Here is a 12,414-nt window from a genome sequence, read left to right on the forward strand (position 1 = left end):
ACCTTGTTCTCGTATCATAATCATTATGAAAATGTTCCGAATTAAAACCGCTCATTTTACAGCATCTCGGTGAAATTATATAGCGTTTAGTGTTTAATTGGCTTGAAATGTTAAAGATATTTTACGTCCACATTCAAAGTATTGTAATGGGAAGGGGGGATGAGCGTTTCAATTTCTTGGGCCCCCTCCAGAAATTATTTCTGTATTCGCCCCTGACCGTTGGATACAGGACATCCAGCGGAAGCGATTCCGCCCTGCATCAACCTTTTATACCTGAAGGGTCCGGACATAAAGGGGCGCCGGACATCCAGTTCTGAGGATGATTTCCTGACACACTGAAAAAGTATTGTAATCATCAATTGTCACTCTTCGTAAGCGGTATTGAGCCATCGCAGGTGGCAAACGGGGTTGGCGAGCGAATCGTGCAAGGTGCGGAGAGCGTCTACGACTAACAGCTGCGATAAAGAGAGGTCCTAAAGGGCTAAACGGGAACACGCTAGGCAAGGGCGCCCATATAGGGGGGCAAGAGGGGGCTAGAACCCCCCCCCTGGAAACTAAAACTTCTTTGCTTTTAGTACTTTTTCTTTGCAAAAATGTAAAAACATTTCTTCTCTAGCCATCCACTATAATATTAAAATCTGTTCGCGTCCGTCTGTCTGTCTGTCTGAAGATCGATCTCCTCGAGAACCGCTGCGAATCGAGAGTCGAACGAGATACCGATCAATTCGAAATTTTCCAAAGAAAACAATAGAACCAATCTCGTAATTGTACGACTTTAATTAGCGGAGATATTAATTAAAACGTTAATTAACATAACGTTGTTCAGGAATTTATATTTCTTTCCTGTTGCCATTTTGCGTATGAGAAAATAAAATTCTAATAATTGTTTTAAAAGAGATTTTTTTGGCTGCTGTCCAAATCTTAAAACAACGTTTCCATCTAGAATTTCAATTCAAATTAGTTTAAAATTGGTTGCTCTATTCGGATATAGCCTTTATTTTATCGTCTGTCCTTTTTTTATTTTTTTACACTCGACGTTCTTAACTCCTTTCAGCATAGGAAAGTTGTTTCTTTAGATATGTTTATTGGTTGTAGTGTAAGTTTATCGTTCACCGCCCTCATATTTTGATACATTTAGGATGTGCGACTAATTATATTTATTTTGTTGAACTTTTTCCCGTTACATGGGTAAGTTTTCGAATTGCAATAACTTTCTTTTTCTTTCCTGTTTCTATTTTTGAAATACAGTTTGTATCGTTAAAAGAACATGTTAAATTAAGATTGTTTGGATTTCTTTAAGTGAAACAGAGTTGAGCAAAAAAATTGTTTTTAAGGATTTTAACTAAAGCTATCTTGGAATCTGATGACTTGGTATTAAATTAATGCTTATTGGTATTTATTTAGTCTTGGTGCTTTAGTTTTACTTAATCAATTAAAATGTGTGTGTCATTTTATGTAAAAAGATGATCGTAATTGTACATAAATATTTCAGATATAGTCTATCAGATTTAATTCAGTTTAAAGTAACCAGAGATTAAAGTTGATAATGCATATATTTTCATCTTTTGTGCTAATTGAAAATACTCATAACTTGTATCATTGGTAACTATGATTAACGTTAAAGAGATTTTTGACAAAAATATGCTCTACTGGTGTTTTACAAACCTTGCATTAAGCGTATTTATTTACTCCTTAGCTCTTTAGAAACTGATGTCAGAGTAATACAAAAACATCAATTGGACATCTCTTTCATTTTTTAAGTAGCCCGTGCAGCGCCGGGCACGCAGGCTAGTTAATGAATAAGACATTAAAAATGTCAAATTTTAATGACTCTTAATCTGTCTTGAAATCGGTTTCCATGGGGAAAAATATCCTGCTATACCATGAGAAAATGTCTGAGCCCCTCCAACTTAAATGGGGGCCTTTGACGCTAGTTATGAGGATACAAAACAGTTTAAAATCTGCTAATATTAATTTAAAAATTTAAAATCTCCGACCGAATCATAGATAAGAATTCTCTCAGACAAGTTGTCTTTCAAAATATATCTAAACCCAAATCGGTTCATCCTTTTAGAAGATACGATGTCACTAAAAAACACACAGGTATACAAAAATATAGTACTTTAAACTTATAAACTATTTATTTATTATTATTTTTTTTTTTAAATATTTATTTTACTTCTGGGCTCGAAAATACATACTTGCAGGCGAAAGAATTTCGACAAATTAAGAAAAAGAATGTTTCCGACGCATTCAAGTTTTTGCAATTAAGAATTGCAGCCACATGATTAATTATTCAGTGTTTCTAAAAATTTTGCTTAAATTTCAGTCTATTTTTCATTTATACTAAACATTATGCAAAAAAACGTCAATGAATCGTAAAAAAAAAAAAACATAATACGTGAAACAATTATTGAAAATAAATTTTCTATGCAGTAAGAAGTGTGCGCAAGCACAACATTAAGTAAAAGATACTTTTAGCAAAGTGTAAAAATAAAAAGAGTAAAAAGCCTATTAATTTTAAACAAGAAAAAATAAAAATTAAAAGCGTATTCTAAATGGATTCATTTAAGTAACTTTTGTATAAAAAAATTCTCCAATTAGATATGATTTAAAGACTACTCGTAGAGTATCTAAGCGTTTAAACGTGAATTATAAAATAATGACGAACAAAAAAACATTCAATCTGGAAGCAAAAATGCCAAAAAAAAAAAAACAAAAACAAAGAAAAGAAAAGTATATAAACAAATAAAGAATCAATAGTATGCGAAAATATTTATCGTCTGCAACGTAAAAAAGTAATAAATAATGAAAAATTAATAAATAAAAAGAAAAAAACTATGTATGCATAAGGGGAAAAAACAGTCGATACTATTTACTAACATATGGTGGATTTTTAGCCTCTGTAATTTAGATTCCATGGCTTTAAATGATCAAGCCGCAGTGGATCATGCGACTCGCTATCTACCATTAACAACGACAAAAGATTTGATAAACATGGCAAAAGAAAATCAAGAAGCAATCTTGACTTCTCAAAACACGGTTTTTGCGCAAAAAATATAGAATTCGAGAGCTTGAATATTTTATCTGTGCACTGCAATGAAATATCAGGAACGTTCCTGGGAAATAGTGCGCAACTAGTGAGCCCAATTTCTGCCATTAACATATTTGACAATAACAGATTTTTTAAAAAAAAATACTAAGTACTTCTCATAATGTACTCAAAAGGACAAAATAACTTTTCTAGATCAGAAAGGACAATATTTTTAAGTATTCCTGTAGTTTTCAACTGTTCCAAGAAAATGACGCCACAAACGATGAAAAGTGCGGCTCAAGTTAGGTAGAGAATTTCATATCAGTATCAAACTTTCTGTCATAAATTCGAATGTTGAAATATGCATATTTTTCGGTGAAAGTTTGATTTGAAATGACTTGAGCCGCACTTTTTCTCGTTAGTTGCGTCATTTTCTTGGAATGATTGAAAACTACAGGAATACTTAAAAATCTTGTCCTTTCTGACCTAGAAAAGTTATTTTGTCCTTTTGAGTGCATTATTAATAGTGCTTAGTATTTTTTTTTTTTTTTTTTCAATTCTGTTATTTTATTCTTTTTAGTGTAAATGTATTTTAGAAATAGAATAATGCTACTATCAAGAAATTTCACTTCTTTTTCTCATATAAATGCTTCATACTAAAAGAGAAAAAAGCTATATACGTGTCTAAAACTTTAAGCATTTGCCACTAAAAATTAATCCTTGTTCCCCTCTAGGATTTGTTTGTATGCTAATTTAATTTGAACCATTTAAATATTAAACGTTTGCGAAATTAATTGATATTTCAAACCATACAAATTACTCGTGATAAATATCCTAACATGCGTCTTTACTTAGCACCGTTTTCGATTATTGGCATAGATGAGGATAAAAATCCTAATAAAGCAATGATAGTGCATAAATTTAATGCTTGCTCCAGAGCCTTGACTCAAAATTTTTATTACAATTACTATTAATATTGCTGTTGTAAGGCAACAAAAAATGTGTAACAATGGGTTTTATATTTAAACATTCATTGAATTACAAACATTTCATTCAAACATTTCATTGAATTTAAGCGCTAAGTTGTACCTTAAGATTAAGCACATCATTTAGTGAAATCCCGAAGTCGCTAAGTGGTCTAGATGCTGAGATATAAGCAAAATCAGGCCTCAGATTTTTGCGTGACAATCAGGCCAAGTATGATAAAAGTCTTTAATAATTAAAAGCAGAAAGTTTCCCGACTAAATTCATTCACCAGGAATTTTTCTGAGAAACTCAAAAACCTTCCCAATAAACCCCAGTCATGTTTTTGGAACAAATCAGAAACCTTCCAAGAAAACTTATATATGTTTACAGTAGTAGCTCAGCACTTTTCTGATTTACCAGGAAAACTGCAAAAGAAAATGTGATCAAAACTAGGGCAGAATTGCAAGCAAATACCGAGCAAATTATTTGCCTGCAATTCTTGCAAACCCAACATATCCAGAGACTACAACTCACCCTGATTTGGGGCTTCGTCTATCTGGACGGGCCGTAACTGAGGTAACGACAAAATACCTAGAAAAAAAGCTGAGTATATCTTGACACTGGTAACTAAATTTTTTTTTTAAAACATCGGTGAGAAGTCTGCATTCATGAAGACTGTAGTGGTCCAGGAAGTTTTCAGTTAATATATTTGTTTTTCATATTAAACTGGAAATCCAGGAACGCTGCACAGAAATAATTTGTGACATTTCTTTTTTTTTTTTTTTTTTTTCAGATGTGTGCTTAGTTTGAAATTTCGTCTTTTTCAGGTTTTGCGGGACATAATGGCGAAGAATGGATTGAACAAAGAAGATACACCATGAGGGCCATGAGAGATATAGGCATGGGCAAAGGAGAGTTCGACAAGAATCTAGAGGCAAACCTTAATTTGTTCATTTACAATTATTGCCATTGCCATTTACGTTTTTGCTTGGTACAACGCGTTGTTGTTGTTGTTCAACAACAAGAAAAACATCATTTTTTAGGAATAACTCTTGGTAAAACTTTTTAACATTCTTACTACGTCACTGGAACACAAAAGAATTTTCGTAGATAGTGGAGTTTTTCCAAATTTCACTGGTAGAGGTTATTATGTTAATCGTGCATTCAAGTTGAACTTGCATGGATTTGGATTTTGCTCAAAAGTTTATCCACCGAATGTGTGACAACAGCAACGATCTGTGCTTAACGAGCTGATGGACACGTGGCTTCTTTTTATGCTAATTTAAAGATAATAGTGCCTCGGAGTGAGCAAAAAAACACTTTAAATACTTTCATTCCAAGTCTGTTGCTAACCGAAGCAAAGAAAACGTTTTTGCAGATAAATTTTCCCAATATTGGCAGTTTTAATGTGATTCGATGGTTTAACTCTCTAAATATGGCCAAATTGAAACCAGATTAAAGATAAAAAAAACCGCCAAATTCTTCGCCAACTTGGCGACCAAAAGCTTCGCGATATATTGCCAAGTGTTTGCCAAATTATAGCACCGCTTGAGTTTACACTGAAATTAACAATGATTTTACCCCAAAAAGGTGTAAAAGACCCCCTTTGGAACATCCGAATGCAACCAAAAGAGAAGGTGCACAACTAGACCCCACTTGGAGTCTATGTACCCAATTTTAACTTTCTAGGACATACCGTTCTCGAGTTATGCGAGATAGATACGCACATACACACATACGCACATACATACGTACGTCACGAGAAAACTCGTTGTAATTAACTCGGGGATCGTCAAGATGGATTTTTCAGGTGTCTATACGTTCTTAGGCGTGGTTCGGTTGAAAAAAAAAAAATCAACATTCATTCAGGGGCGAACAAAATGGAAATTAAGGCCGATTTTTGAGTGAAAATTTTTTCGCGAATACAATATTTCCTTTTTTGTAAAAGGAAGTAAAAAAGGCACAACATCAATAAATCATATCACATCAAATAATTCCTCTTTTCTGCCTCACAGAGTGGAATGCGACCCTGTGATCCTATTGCTGATCTGGATGTGTACTATCACTTATCTTAGTTTGTAAAAGCAGTTTAGAATCACCTTGTATGTTAAAAGCAAGGGTACTTTTTGAATGTTGTTGTCAAGTTACGAGGGTCCGTCAGAAAGTTAGTTGCAATGCTCAAGAAAACAAAAAAAGGATTGAAATTTTACAATAACTTTATTGTTATCTTAAAGTTCCATTCAAAATCTACCTTTTAACATAACCGTCTTCGTTATTTAAGCATTTTTCGAGGCATGGTACAAGTTTTTCGATGCTTTCTTCAAAGAAATCCCGTCCAATATCCAGTAATCATTGTTGGGTTCCAGCTTTTACTTCGTCATCCGAATGGTATCTTTGCTTTGAAAGTTTTTGTTTCATGGGACGAAAAAACATAGAAGTCAGGTGGTGAAAGGTTTAGGCGGCTAGGGAAGGTGATCCCACACTTCCCACGTGAACTTGGTCTTCCCTCGCGCTCAACGTTGTCAATATCTGTGCGTCCATTCTCAAACATGTTGCACCATTTCACAATAGTTTGACATGACATGGCATTTTCGCCATCCGCTCCATGCTACTGTCCTTAAATCTCAGTGTAGTTGCACCTTTCTGACCGCAAAATCAAATCATTGCACGCGTTTTCAATTTGGACGCTAGTAGCAGCTGTCGAGACATGTTTGCGACTGATTATCAGAAAAACTAAACTTGCCTTGGCGAAGCCGCTACGTCACACGATAAAGGTACATATCTGAAGCGTTGCCACAAAATTTCATCAAAAATGTCTTAGACGGAACATATTTACGAAGTAGTGCAACTAACTTTCTGACTGACCCACGTATATAATTATTTCATTTAATAACTTTCAGTTCTAGTTATGCTAAAAATGAAAGTCTGTCGCGGGTTCATTCGGCCGCGAACATGTTAAATATGGAGGAACATTTTATTGTAAAATACAATTATTTTTATTCACTATTTACAACTTAAGATATAAAGGCCGTGCATGTTACTGCCGGCAAGTATGCAAGTGAAAGACAGAACGAGTAAGTAAGCGACCAATAGAGTAAAGAAATTACATAGAGAGGCCCCGCCATACTATGAAATGGAAGCCGGAAGTTGCACCGCTGTATCCCAAGATTCCTAGCTTCTTGCTGAATATCTGGAGATAATTTTGATTCAAAACATTCCATTACTGAATCTCAATTGGTTGTTCATTTAAACTTAGATATTGTTGCAAGTTTATGAAGCACGTTTTGAAATTGCATTAAAACATGAATTAAAATGCTAACCAATACACCAGCTACCTTATTCGTTCTCTTTGCGAGATTCGTAAAAACTATTCTCGCGAAGCGATCATGTTATCATAACCCCTCCCATCATTGCACCGCTGTATTCCGTAATTCCGGCTTCAGTTTCATCTCCGTTTTATTATGAACGGGGCCACTCTATGTAAATTTCTTTACTCTATGTAAGTGACTCGCTTTTTAAAATAAATTCGTTACCGTTGCCACCATTGAGAATGAATAGATGGAGAGTGCAACCCTACTATCCCGATACGGCAACAGTACCATGTGACTTGGGGAGCCATTTCGAGTTGACCGTAACCGCTGAAGAAGTTTTCATTAGCCGAAGCCATGCATGATAACAACCTTTAACTGTAGAAGAAAAAAATTAGATTTATAGTAATAGTGCAGTATTCTAGCATTGTAAACTGTGTGGAAAAAGCCACACCAGGAGGTCCAGTAACTTTTCCCTAGCATGTACGAATGTTTATTACTTCTAAATAAAGAAAAAATAACATTTATATGCATTCGACGAGTACATATTCCACAGTTGTCTATAATTCTTTAATTTTTGTACTTATTTTACCTAAAAAAGTTATAAAACATTGTATATCTTGAGTGCAAATAACATTTTAGGCGCATAAAAGCACTTTTTACTTAACTAGTAATTATTTTAACGGCTCTTAAACATTTTGTGTACATTTGCTTGTTGTTGAGTATCTTCTCGCCAAGCTCTTGCGAACAGCAGATGAGCAAGAATAAAGATTTGCTATTTTTATGTTTCAATTTAAATACTAGTATGCCTGTGTATGAAATCATTTCAAAACATTGATTACAATACATATGAATCCATAAATTTTCAGTCAATAACAGAACACTTTAAACTATTTATACATGCCCGTCATTTCAGGGAATAAACATCAAAATACATGAAAAATGCAGTTACATTATATATTAAAATCCGGAAAGAAGTGGGGAGAGGGATGTTGAATGATTAGCCTGTATTTGTATCCGTTATTTATTTATTTATTTATTTATTATTATGCGGTAAAGGAATTGGAGCCAGAATTGCTCGATTTGTAGCCCCGACTTCATAATAAGCGCCGTCGCGTCGTCTGAAAAATATTTAATGCCAAAAGAGCGATTGCGTGCCAAAACGCGACAACTTCCCAAACAAACAAGTCACCTGACCTGGGAAACATTGGGTCCCAAGCTTATTTCACTGAGACATTTGCTATGGCTCCCTCCATTAGTATTCCTTCTCAATGGTTGCCACGCACTCGGCGGTTAAACTTTTCAGTTCAAAGTCAAAATATGTGCAAATTCAACTTCATTGCTTAAAAACATAAGTCCTCCACAAGTCTATAGATAATTATTTACATTTTATTAAGATCTATTCCTATTTAGATTTCATTTAAAACACTGAATTTTGTATGGTTAGAGAAACTTTTAGCATTGGGCGTATTCATGAAAATACAATATTGGATTTCAACTGGTTAGTTTAAAAGCTGAGTTCAACTGCTGAATTATTGTATTTTGCAGGAGAAAATACAAATTTATTAAAAAATTAACGTTCATTGTTTATCAGAGAGGCATATCAGTTATTCCTGCTCCATTCATAATGTTTTTTTTTTTTAAATATTGAATTTAAAAAGGATTACAATTTATGTCTTGGTTAAATGCTTCGAAAACATTACACTATGGGTCATTTTTTGCAAACGAATTTTTTTGTTAAATTATACCGTTTTACTTAATGACTCTTTCCTAGCAATGCAATTATTTTTGTCCACTTTTATGGAACAAAAATTGCCAGCAGATATCGTTCGCCATAATTACAGCTTTAATTAAGTTGTTTAGTAATTAATATTGAGCTGCGATTATGATAGGCAGGGGAAAATGTAGTAATAGAGTTTGGGATTACGTAATGAGAGCTAGAAGCTAATGAAAATGACCAACATCTAAACAATTAGACTTTAAAAAAAAAAAAAAAAAAAAAAAAAACACATAATACAGTAAAATTGCTCAGGTGAAAAACAAATAGAATTGAAGATTCCTTACCTCCCCTCTCTTCTGCATGAGAACAAGTCATCTGAATATTTTTAGGGGAACATGGAGCAAAGTGAAATAGCGGAACAAAGTGAAATGGTGAAATATTTTCTCTGCTTTTAGCTCCACCTATCTGGTATTATTTTAACTATATAGTACCACGTATAGTCTATTCCATTCATGAAAAAAATGCCGCCAAAGATTAAACCGTTTGGCAATACAGGCAATTTTAGAAAAATGATACTCATATTGTAATATTTTGTTGTAAGTCAAAAATTATTTTTGTAACTATAAAATTTTAACATTCTTGATGTTAAAATTTTAAGTATTAATTGAGACCTTCTAATATTCAATGCAGGAAAAATTTAGTTAATATTGAGCTTATTTGTGTTTTAAATAAGTTGTACAATTATTTAAGTACATACGGGGCTAAGTGGATGGGGAAAAGTGAAATAGTATGCTCATTTACTCATACAATCATTTAGTATAAATCACTTACGTTTTCATTTGTTAATTAATTTAGTTACATTCCTACATTTAGTTACTCACTTAATTATTTATTCACTAGTGGCACCCGCACGGCTTTGCCCGCAATAGAAAAATTAAAAGGTCTTTTGGTTCGCCTGTACATTTACAAATAATGTATGGTGAATTTTCTCGCCAATTGGCTTGTACCCATGTTACAGTTCCACGTTATGGTAATTTCGTATCTCGCCAATTGGCTTGTGCCCATGTTACGGTTCCACGCTATGGTAATTTCGTATCTCGCCAATTGGCTTGTGCCCATGTTACGGTTCCACGTTATGACAATTTCGTAATTTACTCGTCCGTCTTATGATAATTTTGTTCTTAAAATTGGAATAGAAAAAGAACCACATCGAATTTTCGAAAAATCGCTTCGAGGTGCACACCCCCATGCTACAAACTAACTTTGTGCCAAATTTCATGAAAATCTGCCGAACGGTCTAGGCGCTATGCGCGTCACAGAGATCCTGACAGACAGAGATCCGGACAGAGAGAGATCCTGACAGACAGAGATCCCGACAGAGAGACTTTCTGCTTTATTATTAGTAAAGATTCACTTATTTTCTTATTCATTCATTCTTTTATTTGCGCATTTATTTTTTTTATATTATTTTATTTATTCATTTAATTATTCGTTTATTGTTTCATTATATTTTCATTTATTCATTCAACCTTTTTCTTATTGATTCTTTTGATCAAATATATGTTTTATGATCGAACAGAAAGTATTTCATTCGAAAAATAATTTTATTTTTCACTTTGTCCCACAAAAAAAAGTGAAAATTTTCCACATTTTTTTTTTTTTTTTTGAAAACTCAAATTTACTACCAAAAATTAAAAATATTGTTTTGACGCAAGTTTTATTATGAAATATAATGTTCTTTCTTTATGTACTATATTTTTTCAAAACAAATTTTAGATTTGTTCATTTTGAAAAACCTCAGTCATCTTAAGCATTTCACTTTGCCCCACATTCCCCTATATTGTCTGAAATTCGTCTGTATTATAATAAACTGAAGAAATTTCATCCAAGGGAACATTTATGACTTTTTTTTTTATAAAATCTAGAATTCTCTCGTTTCACTCCTTGTTTAACAGAGAGATCAAAATATTTTTTAACCCCGCATAAATTGTGTACAAGCAATTGATGTACTCGAGTATAAACAAATTAATAGAGAATAATTGTTTAAAAAGTTTTATTAATTTGAGAAAATTACTAAAATAATTTTAAAAATATTAGTGTCTGACATGTTTTGGGAAGAATGTGACCCAATGTGAAACAGGTAACTTACCTTTTTGAAAGCGAAAAAACTGGAATCTTGTTTTGAAAATTACAGTAAATTAAGAAAAAACAATAAATTTTACAACAAAGCATGCCTTAAAACATTATTTTTCATTTTCAGCATAAATGTGCACCGCCAAAGGAAACTGGAAGATTTTAATATTTTTCTTTTTTATGGGGCAAAGTTAAAAACAAAATATTATTCAAATAAAATAATTTTTTTTATCATTATTAAAAATATTTTTCATCAAACGAATGAATAAAAAAACGACTGAATAAATAAATGTATAAATAATAAAACAATAAAAAAATTAATAAATACATAACTAAACTAGCATATGAGAAAAATAAATGAGTGAATAGAATAGTGAATGATTCAAAAAAGTGAATTAATGAATAAATATGTGAACTAATAATAAGTGAAGGACTGTAAATGAATTAATTAATGAATGAGTACGTAAGTCATTTAATAAGTAAATGAATAAGTAAACAAAATAAACTATTTCAGTTGGTCTCGATAGCCCTCGAAAAATTGCATTAAATATGTCACATTCAAACATGCCTAATATTATCTAACTCAGTACTACAATGGACATCAATAAAGTTCAATTAATAATTAAAATGTTAGCTACAAAAATTTCTCATTTATATAATTACAAAAAATATTCTTGATAAACCACAAATTATGGCGATGTTTATAGAAAATTTGGAAACTGACTATTATGTGTTCCCTTGATCGTTAGAGCTATTTGTTTTGTGACGGGAATCAACTGCATGTTCAACAGCAGAGTTCAAAAATTGCTCGATAGGTGGCACTGAAAAGTGTGAAAATATTTTGCCATTTCACTTAACACACATTCCCCTACTATTTTTGAAGGATAACCCATACCCAAAATAACATCCCATTTCTCTTCATAGGATGAAGTACGAGAATTTGTAAGCTTCGTGGAACAGAATGCAGGCAGGCCCTACGACCCTTACGATGCTCTTTCGGCCAGCGTCTCCAACAACATCACCACCCTGATCTTCGGAAAACGCCTCCCCATGGGCGACCCCGGGAGACAATTAATGAACGAGGGTGTGGAGGCGGCCGCCCAGTCCTTCAAACCGGGAGGACTCGCCAACCTCGCCCCAAGCCTCTTGAGATTCTTGGCTGCCATCGGCTTGACATCCCACGCTAAATACAGGAAGCAGATGTTGGCCTTCAATCAATACCTGAAGTAAGTGGGTAGAGTCAGTCAGGCTAA

The 12,414-nt window shown here is 33.2% G+C and overlaps 1 protein-coding gene across 1 annotated transcript in view; it reads left to right on the forward strand.

The window, feature by feature from the left end:
* The window catches only part of LOC129229762 (cytochrome P450 2J2-like), a 48,555-nt gene that overhangs the window by 17,223 nt on the left and 18,918 nt on the right, over nt 1-12,414 (forward strand). Inside the window, exons 3-4 of the mRNA XM_054864133.1 lie at nt 4,828-4,934; nt 12,086-12,387. Coding sequence (XP_054720108.1) covers nt 4,828-4,934; nt 12,086-12,387 — 409 coding nt within the window. The remainder of the gene's footprint in view (nt 1-4,827; nt 4,935-12,085; nt 12,388-12,414) is intronic.

The sequence above is a fragment of the Uloborus diversus genome, chromosome 9 (genome assembly GCF_026930045.1).
Source record: "Uloborus diversus isolate 005 chromosome 9, Udiv.v.3.1, whole genome shotgun sequence".
NCBI lineage: Eukaryota > Metazoa > Arthropoda > Arachnida > Araneae > Uloboridae > Uloborus > Uloborus diversus.